At 34.2% G+C, this 19,919-nt stretch overlaps 1 protein-coding gene across 1 annotated transcript; it reads left to right on the forward strand.

Moving 5' to 3' along the window:
- The first annotated feature begins 801 nt into the window (after positions 1-801).
- Positions 802-17,123, forward strand: LOC127976152 (cell division cycle 5-like protein). Its single transcript, XM_052580363.1, has 16 exons — positions 802-1,002; positions 1,813-1,916; positions 2,086-2,247; positions 3,846-3,973; positions 4,051-4,150; positions 5,513-5,731; positions 5,815-5,959; positions 6,904-7,092; positions 7,173-7,321; positions 8,490-8,652; positions 8,767-8,931; positions 9,048-9,128; positions 10,515-10,757; positions 10,843-11,040; positions 14,021-14,233; positions 16,739-17,123. The coding sequence occupies exons 1-16, from the start codon at positions 958-960 to the stop codon at positions 16,841-16,843; spliced, it is 2,409 nt and encodes an 802-aa protein (XP_052436323.1). The 5' UTR covers positions 802-957; the 3' UTR covers positions 16,844-17,123.
- The last annotated feature ends 2,796 nt before the right edge of the window (positions 17,124-19,919 follow it).

Genomic DNA, 19,919 nt, shown 5'->3' on the forward strand with positions numbered 1-19,919 from the left:
GAAATCTGAGGATACTGTGCAATCAATACAAAAGCATGCATTGTTTCCGAAAATAAAAAAAGATTGTGCATCATTGATACATTACAACTGTATATTGTACTGCTCTCAAGTTAAATATTGTTTCCAAATATATTTTTATATCATTCTTGAAATCTTTTTTTTTTTATCATTTGGACTTTTTGAATATAATATTCATCAAATAGCCTATAATAAATACATAAAAAATAATACTAGATTCTTATTACCACCATCCAATGGAAAATATGCTCTCAAGTTAGCTTTTGTTTCCAAATACTTTTTAATATCAGTTTGAATTTTTCAATCTTTTTTTTTTTTTTTTTTTTTCATTTGGACTTTTTGAATATAACACTGATCAAATCGCCTATAATAAATACATAAAAAATAAATAATTGATTTTTATTACCCTCGATCCAATGGAAAATATCTTAACAAATAAGTTTTTCATGATAAAAAAAGAACAGTATTCATCTCTTTTTGTTATTTTTTTGCAGTTCTATCCAAAAATGTTTCGCTTATAAATGTTTCGCTTTTTCAGTTTATTTATAAAACACAGTTAAAACAACACTGTTTACCAAAGTATGGTAAGATAATAAAACATGATAACATGTCTAGAAAAAAAAAGAGGAAGACTTTTTTTTTATTTGTTATTAAATATTATAGAAATAAAACAATAAACTATTTTGTTCAGCCTGTCATTCGCCACTCGGTCGAGAGGGGCGATATTGAGTTCAAGTGACATGACAGATCTCGTATGAATCAATAGAGGAAGAGCCTGTTTCCCACAGTTCTGTGCGTCGCTCAGTCGCGTTTCCAGTTCCTTTCCTGCAGTGTAACGTGCTTCAGCTTAAACTCAAGGTTTATTTCTCTGATTTATTGTTCATTTCTCGACTCCTGAAGAAGATTTTACTGCGCGTGTGAAGACTTTAAATCGCCAACATGCCGCGGATTATGATCAAAGGAGGCGTGTGGCGCAACACTGAGGTTTGTTTAGAAAACACACACAATATTTCAGCATCAAAACAGCATTAATCTTCGGCATTTTATTCATCAAAGGCATTTAAACTTAATATGAAGATTATTTGTTGCAATTGTACTAATGTCTGCACCGCTGTGTTTTTATTTACTTGTTTATAACGTTATGTTGTGACGTGGACAGCCTTCAGTTTATCAATGATTATTATTTTTAATTGAGTGAATAAAATATTAAAAACATGCCTGCTATTACAATTTACTTGCATACCACACAATTTAGATTTTTTTTAAGCTGTATTGTTAATTAGACTGTGCATAAATACTGACGTTATACGTCATAGATTTATGAAATGTCGATATTTGATATTTTAATAATTGTTTTTAAATATGAAATATACGATTAAAATATTAAATTGCATGTTTATTCATTCTTAAAGCATATATCTATTTTTTCATTATGCATTGGTATATATATATATATATATATATATATATATATATGTATATATGTATATATGTATGTGTGTGTATGTGTATTTATATATGTATTAAAATATTAGTTTGCATGCAGATTGTCTGAAAATGACATGTTAATATAATCTGTTCACAAGTGACATTTACCTTGCTTCTCGCTGACACTTGTCTTATTGATAAACAAGTGCACTAACTTTTGAAAAAACATTATTAGGCTCATTAAGGTGGAAATCAATTTTAATAATTTCATCCTTATCTGAGTTGTGCATTAGAATGCTTTTAAAAGCTGAAGTTAGATCCCTGGTGTGTTAAGTAACTTTAATCATCCATGTGATTTATTAACAGGATGAGATTCTCAAAGCAGCTGTAATGAAATATGGCAAAAACCAGTGGTCTCGAATCGCATCCCTGCTGCACCGTAAATCGGCCAAACAGTGCAAAGCCAGATGGTGAGTTTATATCCCTCAAGTTATCTCAACACCTAGTGATCAGCCAACCTGGACAGCACTTTTCAGCATCATAGGTGCATTTGAATGTGCTGTGATGCTCAAATATGCAATCTGTTGATCATATACTCCAGGTCTGATGTGGTTGTCATTTATGATGTGTTTCTCACAGGTACGAGTGGCTGGACCCCAGCATCAAGAAAACAGAATGGTCTCGTGAGGAAGAAGAGAAACTTCTTCACTTGGCCAAACTGATGCCCACTCAGTGGAGGACGATCGCCCCCATCATCGGACGCACAGCCGCTCAGTGTCTGGAGCATTACGAATATCTGCTGTAAGTACAGTTTGATGCATGATACAAATGTCAGATGTCATTACCTTCACCGGTGAACTGTTTGGGGGCTTTTAGGGCTGTGTGATTAATCGAAATCATACTAAAATCATGATTTGAGCGTGCACTGTTTCCAAATTCGTTTTATAGCATGATTTTCCGTGGCGCTGACCTCCCGCAGTATGCTATCAGAACCAATCAGAACGCAGCGTGCTTAAATACAGCGCCAGAGGAGACTGGGCATATGCCTACGTAACACCAGGTTCACACACACTGTCTGTGATGCATATTTTTTTTTCCGAGCTTATGTTAATGGGTCAGAGCGTTCACACTGTAAAAGATGTGAATAGAAAGGTGAGAAAAGATCTAGCGCATGAGCATAGAGAGAGTTGTGAGTGCACAGGACACAGTTTGAGCGAAAGGAGACACGTTTTAAGTGCGCGCACTCTCTCCGAGCGAGAGCAGCGTGTATCCGAGCATGCTCGTCTGGTTTTGTAATGGAGCAAAGGAAATGCGGGTGAAGAGTTTTGCGCTTGTGCATTATTTTAATGTGCTTTTTCGTAACAATAATGCGCGTTCGTTGCTGCTTCTGCACTGCATACACATACTGTATTGCACTGCAGAAGGAGTACATGTGAACCTTGGGCAATAAATCTATTTCAACACCTGAGGCACCGCTACAATGAACTCTATGACCAATGCATGGCAAAAAAGAAAATAAAAATCCCTGGACACAGGTTTTATTTTATTTGTTTATTTTTTTTCCATATGTCTAGACATTTAGTTTGACATCTTTACTTATGTCTGTTCTAGAGACATGTTACAACTTTTTGATAAAGCTTTCATTGGTTTACTTTTGGAAATATGTTTTAATTTTATACTGAATGCATTTATGACTGTAAAGCATGTCTGTGTGTGTCAAAATAGTGCTTAAAATTGAAATCACAAAATTGATAAAAAAAAAATTGTGATAGGTTTTTTTTGTCCATATCACACAGCCCTATTCTGTTTGTTAAAAAAAAACAAGTAATTGTTACTTTATAACTCACAAATCAGATTTATTTCCCACAATTATTAGTCGGAATAAGTTAGAATTGCGAGATATTCGTAACTGTAAGAAAATGTCAGAATTGTAAGCTGATAATTTTCTTCAGAATTTGACTTTATAACTCTAAAATTTGAGTTTACATCTCAGTTTTGAGAGAGGTCACAATTGCGATTTTATAGAATCAACATTCTGCCTTTATTTCTCACAATTCTAACTTTGCTTCTTGCAGTTGGAACTTGGGAATGTTTGTTGCGAGTTATTTGCATTTTCATAATTCTGAGAAAAATGTCCGCTCTGAATCGTGAAGGGAAAAGGCTGAGAGTTTGGATAAACTCAGAAATTGTGGAATAAAAAGTTGCAAAAAAGGTCATTAAAAAAAAGTTTTAATCCTATGGCGGTAACAGGCTCTTATGAACGATAAAATCCATTTTTAATTTGAAATGTGTTGATTATATAATTCAAGGTTAGTGCTGTTATGTTGACTCTTTGGTTTTACATGCATTTTTTTTGTAGATGAAGAATTTGTTTATTAATTTGTTCTTGATGAGCACAGAGATAAAGCCGCCCAGAGAGAGAATGAAGATGATGTGGGCGATGACCCTCGCAAGCTTAAACCAGGAGAGATCGACCCAAACCCTGAGACCAAACCAGCCAGACCTGACCCCGTGGACATGGATGAAGGTGAGTGCCCAAAAACACTTGAAGCACTGCGGTATGAGAAAAGACGATGCATGACATCCATAAACGTGCGTGTGCAGATGAGCTGGAGATGCTGTCTGAAGCCAGAGCTCGACTGGCCAACACACAGGGAAAGAAGGCCAAGCGGAAAGCCAGAGAGAAGCAGCTGGAGGAAGCACGGTAAGTCTTTGACACTTTTAGGTCTCTGAATAAAAGTTGATGTTTGATAGACTAAACTACAATACTGTTACTACATTATGGGGTCAGTAAATAGTTTTCTTTCTTTTTCTAAATGTAATCTTTTTTCTAGCAAGGTTGAGGGGAACTGATAAAAAGTGATGGTAAAGACTTATATTGTTTCTATTTTGAACAAATGCCGTTGTTTTGAACATTTTATTCTTTAAAGAAAAAAGGTATCACAGGTTCCCAAAAAAATTAAGCAGCAAAACTGCTAATAAATCAGCATTTTGATAATAAATCCGAATGATGTCTGAAGGATCATGTGACACTGAATATTGGTGTAATGATGCTGAAAATTCAGCTTTGCATCAAAGAAATAAACTAATTTAAAGTAGATTAACCCTCAAACCGTATTCACTTTATAGCCCTTAATCCTGTAATTGTGGACAAATGTGGGCACAGAGGACTCAGGTGTGATTCTATTTTTTATTTATTATAAATGTTATATCACTGTATTCGATAAAGTTTTGTCTATCCATTTATGGTGCTTTTTTTTATTTTTGAATTTATTTTTGAATTTATTTACCTCAAAAAGTACCATATTTTCTATGTAAATTATGCTCTAATGTAGATCAGTGTGTGTCTGTGTGAGTGTGTGTGTGTGAGAGAGAGAGAGAGGATGATGAGCCAGGTGGATGATTGGATCATACCAAAAAACATGGTCAGACATTAGCCCAGCTCTGTCATAGGCTCATTGAATGCATTGTTTGTGTGTGTGTGTGTGTGTGTGTGTGTGTGTATGAGTGTGAGTTTTTGCCATGATGAGAATGTTGTACAGGATCAGCCCTTCATTTGTGTGTATGTTAGATATGCATTGTATTGGATCTATTAATTTATTTTTACAAAAAAACAAGAATGCTCAAAATTACAGTTTTACCCATTCATTTCTATGGGTGCCCATTTTTGACCCAAATACAAGATTAAGGAGTTTATTTTTTTTTTCACCCACTTAGCGTTGTAGAATTGAGTCAAAAAAAATTGTGTGTGTTCAGGAGGCAAACTTAGGAAAAGTAACCAAGTTTTGTACCGCTCAGATCAAGGGAAGTATTTTTTTAAAATAAATCAAAATTATTTTGCCCACATTTGTCAAGAATACGGTTTTAGGGTTAAAATAAAACAAAGTTATTTTAAATTGTTTTTATATTCCACAATATTTCTGTTTTGGCTATCAAATGAATGCATCCTTGAACAGCAGAAGAGACATAAAAAAAAAAAAAACATGACTGGTTTACTGATCCCATGTATATATTCATAAATCAGATTGAGTTGTTGATCAGAGGTGTTGATCGCTGTTTCATGCAGTCGTCTGGCAGCGCTTCAGAAGCGCAGGGAGCTGCGAGCGGCAGGCATCGCCATCCAGAAGAAGCGCAAGAAGAAGAGAGGTGTGGACTATAATGCTGAGATCCCGTTTGAGAAGAAACCCGCGCAGGGCTTCTACGATACATCCATGGAGCTCTACAATCCTTTGGAACCGGACTTCAAGCGACTGCGCCAGCAGCATCTGGACGGAGAGCTCAGGAAGTGAGCGAGGTCGTGTCAGACTATTAGTTCAGTGTCCTGAGCGGCTGTGTTTTTGATCACCCCTGTGCTTTTTGTGTATATAGTGAGAAGGAGGATCATGACCGAAAGAAGGACAGACAGAAGATCAAGAAGAAGAAGGAGTCTGATCTGCCCTCGGCCATCCTGCAGACCAGTGGAGTGTCCGAGTTCACCAAGAAGAGAAGCAAACTGGTGCTTCCTGCACCACAGGTCAGAGTTCAACTGTGGGAACTGATACATTATACAGAAACGCCTTTACAACCACAGAACAACCCATGAACGGCATTGTTGTTAACTAAAACTATTAAAAAGCTTTTTCATTAATTGAAATAAAACTTGAAATAATATATAAATATTAAATTAAAAACTTTAGAAATTAAAAAAGCATTAAAATTACTAAAATATAAAAAATATATACATTTAAAAACTAATAAAAATGACACAAGCACATAAAATTACTGATCTTTAAAATAAAATTTATTATAAAATTAAAAGCTAATTCAAAATATTAATTAATACTGTAATACTAAAATAACACTGATCGCAACATGTTAACCAAATAAAATAGAAATCTTTTTTTCTTTTTTTTTTAAAGCAGAGAATTCGTGAAACTTTTTAAATTAAAAGAGAATTCTAAATATAGATGAATACTGTGCTGATATATAAACAGAACTGAATTAACGCTGATTGCTGCATGTTAACCAAATAAATCTAAACACAAACTAGTGACAAAAACACATAATTAATAAAACTTTAGAGTTAAAAATACAATCAGAAAATATAGAAGTAAAACCTAATTAAAAATATTAAGAATAATATACTAGTCTGTAAATAATAAATGCTAAAATAAATGCTAAAATAACAATTATATCAGCAAATTAAAGTAAATTAAATCTCTATATACATTTAAAATGAAAAGCACACAAAATGACAAACTTAAAATTAAAAATTAAAATGAAGACAAAATATCAAATTAAAAGCCAATTCAAAATATTGATCAATTCCATAACGCTGATCACAACATACTAATCTCTCTGAACCACTCAGATGTGTTTTGTGATTGTTGTAGTAAAACTTTTTTAATAGTTGAATGTAGTAGTTGTTGTGGTTAGTTTATTTTGAATAAACTGCATTTGACTGATTTCTGGTTTCAGATCTCTGACGCTGAGCTGGAGGAGGTGGTCAAACTGGGTCAGGCCAGTGAAGTCGCCCGTCAGACCGCCGAGGAGTCAGGAATCACCAACTCGGCCTCTAGCGCTCTTCTGTCCGAATACAACGTGACCAATAATGCCATGGCCCTGCGCACGCCCAAAACCCCAGCGGCACAGGACAAGATCCTGCAGGTTCGGTCCAGTTTCACACGCTTCCCAAACTGCCTGTTTTATATCCTGAGTCTCACCGCTCTGTTCTTTCACCCCCACAGGAAGCCCAGAACCTGATGGCTCTTACCAATGTGGACACGCCTCTTAAAGGAGGGCTGAACACCCCCCTGCATGAGAGCGACTTCTCTGGTGTGACCCCACAGAGACAGGTGGTCCAGACGCCCAACACTGTGCTGTCTACACCCTTCAGGTAGCCATCATTCATTAAAATATGCACTCTTAGTTTCACATGAAAAATGCAGTTTAGAACATTCACATTCATGGTCATTGAATTCTGTAAAATGTCTTCAAAAATAAAATGCCATATAAAAGCAATAATCCACTCAAGACTGTGGTTTACACGTGATTTTGTCAAGGTTCAGGGGTGTTGTAGAAATCACTGTAATGCATTGATTTAAAGGGTTAGTTCACCCAAAAATGAAGAATTAAGCTGTTTCTCACCCCTGAGGCATCCTAGGTGTACATGATTTTCTTCTTTCATGCCTAGTTCATTTAAACACAACAAACTCAAATGACTAAAACTGAAATAAAAATAAATGAATTTTAAATAGAAATGTAAATAAAATCCCCCAATCTAATAAAAATGATGAAAGCACAAATAAATTACCTAAAAAAATTGTAAAGCTACTTCTAAATTTATATATATATATATATATATATATATATATATATATATATATATATATATATATATATATATATATATATATATATATATATATATATATATATATATATATATTAGTTCAGCCAGAAATAATATTTAATAATATATATTAATATTAATTTAAAAAATCAATTTTCCTCCCAGCAATATGGTTCATGACATTTCTGTCTTGTTATCATTGGCACATTAGTATAGAATTCAAATTTCATTTCAGTAAGTCAGCAAGATTTTATTATTATTATTTTTTATATGAAAGTAATAATTTTAGTCAGCAAGAACACATTAAATTGATCAAAAGAGACAGTAAAGACATTTATAATGTCGCTAAGCTAATTGCTGCTCTTTTGAACTCTTCAAAGACTCCTGAAAAAATGTATGTGTCTGTAAAAATATTAAAGCAGCTGTTTTCAACATTGCAAAAATAAACTGAAGTGTTAATGCATATCGGAATAGATTACAATGCTTTCTAAAGGATCATGCTGAAATATATTGAATACACTTTAAGAAAAATGCTAAAAGGTTTAAAATTGCAATAAAATGTGACCGTTCTAAATGTGTGAAACTTATTTGAAAACATAACCAACACTGACCCTGAACTTCTGAAAATGAATATCTCAGAATATTAAAGTATATGCTAAATTTGAGGTTAATGAGCTGTGTGAATAATGACTTAATGCCTATGTTTTCCCAGAACGCCCAGCCACGGAGCCGAGGGCCTGACCCCTCACAGTGGGATGACCCCTAAACCCTTGGTGGGGGTGACCCCGGGCAGGACCCCGCTGCGGGACAAGCTCAACATCAACACAGAGGAGGGCGGCATGGACTACAGCGACCCGTCATTTGCCAAACACTTGGTGCGTAACGCCCATAATAATGAGTTTGAAACCCTTGAGTGCATTTAATGCGTTTTTGATGCATTTGTTGAAGTGTTTTTGAGTCATGGTGCGATTGTTTTCTGTCTGTTCCAGCAAAAGGAGTCCCGCGAGCAGCTTAGACAAGGCTTGATGTCTCTTCCGGTGCCCAAAAACGACTTCGAGATCGTTCTTCCCGAAAACGCTGAGAAAGAGCTGGAGGAAGCCGAGGTGGACGAGAGTTACGTGGAGGATGCGGCCGAGATAGAGCTGCGTAAACAGGTGAGTCACCTCGGCCCGGCAGCTTTCTGAGATCTGTAAATACACGGAGGGGGGCCGTGTTAAGCTTTTATATATTTGTTTTTGTTGTTGTTTATCTTGTGTGATTATTTCCACAGGCCGCTAGAGACGCCGAGAGGGAGAAAGAGCTGCGGCAGAGACACACAGCCGTTCAGAGAGATTTACCACGACCTTCAGAGGTGAAGACACACACACACACACACCAGCCATACATACTTATCTATCGCAATCACTGTGACCCAAAGCGGTGCTATTTGTCATTATTAATATACTTATAGTAATAGTATTTATCAAAAAATACTACTATTAGTAGCAAATTTAAATAAAAAATGTTTATTTTTAGTGTTTACTACTATTTCTGTTTTAGTAATGTATTAAAGGAAATGTAGAAAATTTGCTTGGGTGACTACATAAAAAAAAATGTGTAGTATTTAGTTTTTGTTAATTTCAATATTAACACATTTTTAAAAAAGATTTTTTAAAATAAGTGTCCCACATGTATTAAAATGTTAATATATATATTTTTTTTTCATTTAGTTGCATTTTGAGTTTTTTTTTTCCCCCATTTCAGTATTAACTTTTTTTTGTTTTTGTTACCAGGAACATTTTTAATATGTAGTTTTAAAGTACTATTTATTGATATCGAGTTTTTATTATATTTGGTTTCAGTTTTTATTTTTAGTAATTTTTTTGTATTGTTTTATAATTTTTCTTTATTTCAGGTTTAGTAGCTTAAACTTTCATTAAGTTGCCGAGGTGCTCTCTCTCTCGCTCGCTCGCTCGCTCGCTCGCTCATCTCTCTCTCGCGCTGTCTCTCTCTCTCTCTCTCTCTCTCTCTCTCTCTCTCTCTCTCTCTCTCTCTCTCTCTCTCTCTCTCTCTCTCTCTCTCTCTCTCTATATATATATATATATATATATATATATATATATATATATATATATATATATATATATATATATATAAATATATATTTGTTGTCACGATACTGGAATTTCAAAATTCAATACGATGCCTTTCCAATATAATACGAAAATTCAATATCGATTTTTGATACCACAGAGAAAAAAACTGCCACAATATTATTTTATTTATAGATAAATATGACAAGTCTATGGATACATTGGCAATTGAATTGCCATTGGCTTGTAATTTTTTTTTGTTTACTCGCCAGACTGATATACTTCTATATTTATTTAATGATAGAACTAGTAATTATAATTAAAACTTGGTAACCGTGTATGAGGGGGGGGGGGACTAACAATAACACTGATAATATGATGATAATAATAATACTACGAATTCTACTAATAAGAAGAGTAATGGATACATGAATATTAATCAGGTTGTCTGGGTTCCGTCAAACTGATTTGCTCAGTAGGTGAGCACCAGCCAATGAGATTCTGTTTTCACATTAGCTCCGCCCACTACTAAGGAACGCCGTTATTTTTACTGGAAAATACAACAAAGAATATCGTTTAGCGTGTACATGTAGCGCGTCAATTCTGCAATTTCTCTTGTGTGTGTTTGGTTTATCTCCGTTTACTTTTTTTGTGTGTGTGTTCAGGTGAACGAGACGATCCTCCGTCCTCACACTGTGGAGCCGCCGCTGACAGACCTGCAGCAGGCCGAAGAAGTCATTAAGAAAGAAATGATCACCATGATCCACTTCGACTGTCTGCATCACCCCTTCAGCGACGCTCAGGCCAAGAAGAGCAAAGGAGTGGGATCCAGCTCCAGCCACGCCGAGCACATCTCTTACCTGGAGAAGACACCCTACGAGAAGGTCTCCGAGGAAGAGCTCAAAAAGGTGTGCTGCTTTTAATTGTTAGACCACCACTTTTTCTTTTTTATCATGTAGGACAATCTGAGAGTGATTTATTTGTGTCTGACAGGCCGGAGAGCTGCTGGCTCAGGAGATGGAGGTGGTGAAGCATGGGATGGGTCACGGGGATCTGTCTATGGAGGCGTATAACCAGGTTTGGGAGGAGTGTTACAGTCAGGTCCTGTACCTGCCCGGACAGAGCCGCTACACTCGAGCCAATCTGGCCAGCAAGAAGGACAGGATCGAGTCGATGGAGAAGAAACTGGAGGTACGATCATCACAAAGGTCATGATGTGTCCTGCACACTCCCTTTACATCCAGTAGATGGCGCTGTGTGGCTGGTAGAAGCCAATAATATTCCAGAATCAATCATATCAGTAATGATCAGGGTTCTGGAAAAATCCTGCTGTGTGTGTGTGTGTGTGTGTGTGTGTGTGTGGTGTGTGTGTGTGTGTGTGTGTGTGTGTGCGTGTATGTATGTATGTATGTATGTATGTATGTATGTATGTATATATAATTTTATTATCTTTAAGATAATTTTATTGGTTGTCGTTGTATTTTTTTTAATTTTTTTTGTATCTTTTTTTTCTTATTTTAAATTCATTTCTTAATGTATTTTTGTTTAATTGGTTTTGGTGGGTAATAAGTTTTATTATTCAGTTTTCATATGTTCAGTAATGTTCGAGTTATTGGTAAAAGCACCAAATCATTTTGTTTCTTTTAGTGTATTAGTCCGTTAATTTCAACCTGTTTTTGGTGCTCTTTAAAGTAAGTGAGATTTTAATTAGTATATATATATATATATATAATAAAAATGGCCAGAAAAATAACATTTTGCGTAAAAGAATAAATAAATATTAACAATAATAAATTATATATATAAAAAATGCATATTATAAAAAAAAATATATATATATATATTTATATATTTATATTTTTGGTGGTGTGTTTTTTTTGTGTGTGCATGTTCAGTAATGTTCAGGGTTTTGGTAAAATCACTTGAGTATCTTGCTGCTTTTAGCATAACGGATGGATAATTCGGATCCATTCTTAGTGCTCTTAAAAGTCATTCAGTGTGTTAACCTCATAATTAAGCAGCCAAGATAAACGCTAATAACTCTGTTACTTCTGTTTTAATGAGGACGGCATTCATGCTTGCTTTAACACAAACGCTGGGCTCCAGTGAGACAGCCAGTGTCCTGCAGTTCAGGGCCGTGCACATGTGCAGAGCTTCAGTTCATTAGGACGTCCTCCACTTGACAAGGCAGCGTTTGTGTTGGAGTCCGTTCAGAGAGGCAGGAGTTTGTGTTCCTGCAGGAAGTGGCTCTCTCTCGTTCAGAGGACTGCCAGGATTTATGCCGGCTGAATCTGTGCAGCACATTTATCAACAGACCTCAGATGGAGGTTCAACAGTGCTCCAAGTGTTCTCCATTTGTGGATAATGGCTCTGACCGTGCTTCGCTGGAGTCCCAAAGCCTGAGAAATGGCTCCCTTTCCAAACGGATGCATGTCAACTATTTAGTTTCTCCTGTGTTCTAGACTTTCTTTAGTTCACGGCATGATGTGTGGCTCTTTAAGCATGCTTCACTTTGTCACACGGCGTATATTAAAGTGATTTCTTGATTCAGTAATCAGGCCTCGGTGTGGCTAGTGAAATTTAACTCTGCTTTCTAAAATAACGTGGTTTTCACAGTTCTTTCATGATTTGACAGGAGAGCGCCATTTATTTTTCACATACGTCCATGCAGGTTTAGATGAATGAAATCATCATATTTTTTAGCTGATAGTTGTCTGAGAGTCATGCGTTGGCTGATTGTCTCGGCTCGTCTGAGATGTTTTACTCCGAGAAGTGCCCAGTCAGGACTTTCAGCTGGCAGCGGGACTCTTACTGGAAAACGGCAGGCGCTCGACTGAAAACAGATCCATTATAATTGCATAATGGTTTGTTAAAGGCCAAAGACGTGGCCTGTGTTGACATTGGAGGTTTATTGTTTCTGTTTCCATCTCCTGACTCTGTAGAATTCGCTGCGTTCTTGCATGTCACACATGATTGCAGAATCGAACGTCTGAAAATAGTTTACGTTTGTGATGGTTTCAGTGTTTGGTGGTGCCAGTGTCTGAAGGCAAAACTGAATCCTGCTTTTTCTCAGACCTCCCATCACAACATGACAAGATCGAGAGTTGTTTAAATTGAGCAGAGATTAAAAGTTGTTTGACTTTTTTTTTGTATTATTATTATTTAATTTATTATTTAATTTATCCTTTAGTTTTTTTTGTTAGGTTTTATTTATATATATATATATATATATATATATATATATATATATATATATATATATATATATATATATATATATATATATATATATATATAGAAAGAAAGAAAGAGAAAAGAAAAAAAGACAATGTATTATAAAAAAATACATTTCCTACCCCAAAAATATTAAAACAACAAAATATTTTATATATATATATATATATATATATGTGTGTGTGTATTTTGCTGTGAATTGCATATGTTATTTGTATTTATATTATAGACTTTTACATTTTATTATTGTTTGTGAATTATTCTACATTAATACTTTTATTCAGCAAGGATGTGTTAAATTGATGAAAAGTGATAGTAAAGAAAATATATTATTAGAATGTTTTATTTTTATTTTTTTGAATAAATGCAGTTCTTTTTAACCTTTTATTGATCAAATATATTAGACAGCAGAACTTTTTCCAACACTCATAATAAATCAGAATATCAGAATGATTTCTAAATGATCATGTGATCGACTGATGTTACATGTGACACTGAAGAATGGAGGAATGATGCTGAAAATTCAGCTTTGCATCACAGGAATAAATTATTATTTTAAAGTCTATTCATATAATAAACTATTATTTTAAGTTGTAATAATATTTCACAATATTACAGTTTTTTTTCTGTATTTTTGATCAAATAAATGCAGGCTTGATGAGCAGAAGAAACTTCTTTCAAAAACATTAAAAATAGTAATGTTTCCAAACTTTTGGTTTGTACTGTGTGTATATATATATAATTTATTTTTCATTAAAATCGTATTTTATGTCATCCATTATTTTCTCCTTTTGTTTGGACAAAGTAAATCTGGTTTTCATGTAAAAATACAAATTTAAAACCAAAACTAAGCAAAAGGTAGTTCAGACTGAATTATGATTGAATCAACCATTAGCAAATGTGTAACTCTTCCTCTCTCTCCGTGTGTTGATGACAGATCAACAGAGGTCACATGACCACCGAGGCCAAGCGCGCGGCGAAGATGGAGAAGAAGATGAAGATCCTGCTGGGGGGCTATCAGTCGAGGGCCATGGGTCTGCTCAAACAGCTCAGTGAACTCTGGGATCAGGTGGAGCAGGCCAACGTGGAGCTCCACACCTTCCAGGAGCTGAAGAAACAGGAAGACCACGCCATTCCACGCAGACAGGAGGTCATTATATTTATATTAGTGCTGCAAAACCATTAAGTCACCAGATATGCTTAATTTGTGTGGCGTATGATTACAGCATTTCACTAGATTTGTTGTGAGATGCATTTTTGTAAGCATGTTTTCACTGAAGCTGGAGTTTTCCTTCAAAATAAAAGCGCTGCTGCGGTTTGTCAAAATAAAAGTTTTAAAGTGCAGCATTAATTACTAGCGGTTTAAATGCAGTCCAAATTCAAAATATCTCTTTCAAGTGTAGAAATTAGAAAAGAAGTAGTATTGTAATTTCCCCTACTGTAGTGTGAAGCAAAAATAATATACCTCTGAAATATTAATTTTCATATATTTTACAATGCAGCTGTTTTTACTATACGACCAAGACTTATGAAGACTTAATGAATATCAGAAATATAAAGAGGGTAGAGACGCTTTTAAAGTTCAGGTACAAGTCACTGACTTATTTAAAACTCAATTTCGCTTAATTTCGAACTCTCAAAAGAGCATTAGATAAATAATGTAACTTTTTTTTTATTTTTTTTTATAAATATGTGACCCTGGAGCAGAAAAGCAGTCTGAAGTCTCTGGGGTATATTTGTAGCAATAGCCAAAAAAAACATTGTAATGGTCAAAATTATCTATTTTTCTTTCATGCCAAAAATCTTTTGGACATTAATAAAGATATTTTGTAAATTTCCTACTGTGAATATATCAAAACTTAATTTTTTATTAGGAATATGCATTGCTAAGAATTAGGGATGCACCGAAATGAAAATTCTTGGCCGAAACCGAAAACCGAAAAAGAGAAAACCAAGGCCGAAAACCGAAACCGAAATACCGAAATAAATTATGCCAATTATTATTACCATTGCATTTATTGCTATGACCGTGTACTAACTTTACTAAAATTAAGACATTGCAATTGCATAAATTGATATTAAAGTTTCAAAGATAATTACGATTACATAACTTATTAAAAAAAAAACATAATTACAAATGATGTAAATATTTATTAAGCACATTGCAACAATGCACAGTATAAAATAAAATTCAAACTAAAAATTTATCCCACTCATGTGTATATTTAATAATAATAATGTACAGGCCTACTGGCCTGCAGAAAGGTTTTAAAATGAACAGTTCTCTCATAAAAACAAAGTGCATTTAGGTGAAGTGCATTTGAAATTTTTCTATGTAGGACTAGAAAGTGCATTATGTCTCCAGTTGGCAAGACTGCTATCACTTCTGGGGATGGAGACTTCAGACAGATAACCATCTAGCTGTTGAGCACTTGAGCTTGTCATCTGCCTGACATTTGAGAAATATTTGAGAGAGTGTATTTAAATAGGGCCAGGGCATAAATAAACATTTTTATCAAATTAAAGCAGAAATCTAGCAGAAAATCTAGCATAAATATGGCTACAATCTGATATTATGTATGTATATATGTTTGTGTGTGTGTGTGTATAAGAACAAAATAGCCAACGTATTATTATTATTTGAGGCACTTTCTTGCACTGAACATATCAGACAACGAGGGTGCATGCCCCTCATCTGGTGCAGAGACCAGTCTTTTCTGCGCTCTGATCTGTCTCCTGCGCTTGGCGCTTCTCCGTCTCCACGCGGGTTCTCCGCATCCAGCGCGGCCTGGATCATTTCTCGTGCGCGCTGCCTTATTTCCGCATCCAAGTAATGGTCATTATAACGCGGATCAAGCACATTCGCGATGAAGTTCAGAGGATCCGAAAATATCTCAGTGAGACGTGTGCTAAGAGACTCTATAAGACTGTACTTTTCTTTGTTTTCACTTCGTGGTCCGTCTTAATCTCTTTGTTAGGAGACGCTTTAGTGCTGCGAATAAAGGAGTAAGAAGAGAGAGAATGTTCTCACTGGTGTTAAGTGAATGTCGCGGGGAGCTCGTGGTCTTTGCTATGCAGGTGCACGTGCAGGTCGCGGTTTCTGTTTGCGTCATCACAACATTTCGGCCGTGTTGTTTCGGTGATAAAAGTCTATCGGCCGAAAACCAAAAAGGCCATTTTCGGCCGAAAATTTTCGGTGGCCGAAATTTCGGTGCATCCCTACTAAGAATATTAATTTGGACGACTTTAAAATACATTTTCTCAATATTATTATTATTATTTTTTTTGGCACCCTCAGATTTCAGATTTTGACCAAATAGTTGCATCTCAGACAAATATTGTCCTCCTAACAAATCATACAGCAATGGAAATCTTATTTATTAATCATTCAGATGATGTATAGATCTTAAAAGAAAAAATATCGTATCGTAGACTTAATATCGCGATATCCTCGTATTGTGAGATTTTGATAGTTACATCCCAAATAAACAATCAAATAAATGTTAAAATATATAAGTACATGTTAAATATGAATGATTTGTTAATGTTAATATTCTTTTTTTTTTTTTCTCCTACAAGCAAGCAAACAAACAAAAGATTTACGACATTGCAAGTTTGATCTATTATGCGTCAACACGTTGTGGTTTGTGTGCAGGCTTTGAGAGAGGACGTCCAGAGACAGCAGGAGCGAGAGAAAGAGCTGCAGCAGAGGTTCGCAGACCTGCTCCTGGAGAAACAGACGCTCTCGCAGAAGATCTGAGCATCTCTGATCTACAGAAGAGCATGCTTCACCGTCTGCATCCCTGTGTTTCTGCTGATATAATGATGACTTTACAAAGACTTCACACAGCGATTGGTTTTTAAAATAGTTTTTCATGTTGACCTCGTACGTGTAAATATCGTCCGCTTTGCAGCATGCCTTTTCCATGTCAAGCCATTTTTAGGTTTGTTTCTCCTCCTCATGTGTAAATTTGAATTATGACTGGCATTGACGTTCTACATCATTTACAAAATAAATCCTAAGCGCTGATTCGATCTGAGCTTTGACCGTCTCGTCTGCTCTCTCAATGAATGATTGGAACGAAAGGAACGATCACTTCACACACACACACACACACACACACACACACAACTTGACATGAGTTTAGGAATACTTTACAATAAGCTTTATCTACCTTTGTTTACATGACCTATCAATGAAAAAATACTTCTAATGTATATTTATGAAATAATGAATATAAAAATATATTTTATATATATATATGCATGCTTTGTTATGGTTAGCATTGTAGCATTTTAAGCTTAAAACTAATAAACTGATATTAAATGTTTATATCTATATATACATATATTACAAATTACTAAAAAAAAATAGACAAAACCCAAGGTTAAACTTTTTATAATTGTTCAAAATCCCCTTTTTATTTAACGTTTACTAATGATTAATAAAATTCAAATATATGTTAATTAATGACCTTGATTTTTTTTAGCTAACATTAACAAAGATTTTGAAAATGTGTTGTGCATTTAGCAGATGCTTTAATCCAAAGCGACTTCCAAATAGAAGCAATAATAAAAAATAAAAAAAATTCTCGTATATAAAGACGGGTTTAGATGAGAATATATGCTGGAAATGCATACATTTCGCAAAGTGTTACTGGTAGCTATAAAATCTTAAAAAACGACAACCCCAGCTGATTCAAGCAGGTGAGACTTCAACCATGAAGAGAAAAGATCCTGATGAATCACTTTGAGTCCAGACACTTGTATTTGATGAACAGGTGCTGATGTCTTGTGATCAGTTCAGCTTTTCTTTAATAAGAGGCTGTTTTTGCCTGTGTTCTTCTGCTCTCGAGGGCCGTGAACCCCACGCACTTCATGCAATCCAACATTTCTTCACTGTTAGTTCCCATTGTTCGAACAAGATTGAGAAATCTCGAGTTGTTTTAGACGTGAACTGGTCTGAAAGAACGTGCAGTGATTGGAAACAGCTCTGTCTGGAAACGACACAACACTATCAGATGTCTGTGAGACGCAGCGTTTGTCCCAATGCCGTTGTTTCCAAACGCTTTTAATAAATCTAGTGCCATGTGGAGGGAACAGAAACCATTGTTTTTCTGCTTCAGTTCGATATGAAGATTTCCAGCCATCTTTACCTCTATAAAGTGCTTCCGAGCATTGCTGGTATTTCCATCTTCTGCTGCTGCATTCAGTTTGAGCTCATTAGATGAAGCGGCCAATAAGAAGCCCTTTAACGAAACAAAATTGAGGTTCAGAAACGATGAAAACTATTTAATAAGCTTTATTCTAACGAGTGATCGCACACGTTTTCCTTATAAAATATCTGAATCTGAAAGTGCACTTGATCACATGATCAGCTGAACAATGCATTTTTACACTGTATGTTTAAATGCATGAATCATATTAAATTTCTAAATTCTTATGTGTATTTTAGGACATGTACTACCGAATAGTCACCTTTCAAAACTCATCTTTAAATAATACACTGTGTTTCATAATTCTGTATTTCAATGAGTTTGCAACACTGATAACAATTTACCTGTAATAATATTTGATCTTTTTTTTAAGTTGCATTTTACACACTATCATTTCAGAAAGACACACACACACTATCTCATAATTTCTAGTTATTTTGTTATAATTAGAATTTTTATGTGGTGGAAATGGGTTTCCATAAACAAACAAACAATAATAATATTTTACCTGATGATATTTTTCTTATTATAAAAAAATATAATGTTTTGGTAAATCATAATTATGACATCAAGTCAAAAGTATGGCCAAAAAAAAAACAAAAAAAACAAAAAACAATAATAGGATATCATAAAATATAAAAAGACATAATTATGCATAAATCATCATAAATATGATAAAAACTATTTAGAATTATTGACAAAAATTATTATGAGATACAAAGTCATAATGTTAAGATAAAAACATTTTGAGCTGAAATAATAATAACAAAAAAATGAAATTATGAAGTAAAAAGTAATTATGAGATAGAAATTCCAAAAATATAACTCATATTTGACATAAAACTTAGAAATTATGATTATAACAATTATGAGATACAAAGATGTATTTATGACATAAAATGTCAAAATTCTAACATAAAATCAGTTATGATGATGTAATTTGTCATGAGATAAAAAAGTAAATTTTGATATAAAAGTAAACAATTATTATAAAAAGTCAATATGACAGCAAAAAAAGTTATATGGCAAAATGAGAGACTATATCAATATTATTAATTATGACCTAATAATTATGACGTTCAACTTTTGATGTCACGATTTCAACTTTATATGTAATAATTATGAAGCATGTCAGCTTTGAAAAATAAAATAATTTTATTTCATAATTATGACCCAGATTATATATATATTAGTGTTGTCAAACATTTAATCATGATTAATCGCATCCAAAATAAAAGTTTTTGTTTATATAAGTGTGTGTACTGTATATAATTAAAGACACACTCATATGGCATATATTTAAATATTTACATGTATATATTTATACTCATATTAATTCAATCATATATACATATATTTCATACATTAAGGTATGTATTTTTCTTAAATACATCCTTGAATTAAATACATGTGTGTGTATTTATATATTTACACAATAAATATACACAGTACACACACAAGTAAACAATTTTTTTTTATTATAGATGTGATTAATCACGATTAATCGTTTAACAGCGGTAAAATGTATGCATATCAAATATCAAGACCCAAACCTACAGACACTCAACAGTTCCAACTAGTTTTTTTTTTTTTATATTTTTCAAATTTTTTAAATACATT

This window comes from Carassius gibelio, chromosome B17 (assembly GCF_023724105.1).
Source record: "Carassius gibelio isolate Cgi1373 ecotype wild population from Czech Republic chromosome B17, carGib1.2-hapl.c, whole genome shotgun sequence".
Taxonomy (NCBI): Eukaryota; Metazoa; Chordata; class Actinopteri; order Cypriniformes; family Cyprinidae; genus Carassius; species Carassius gibelio.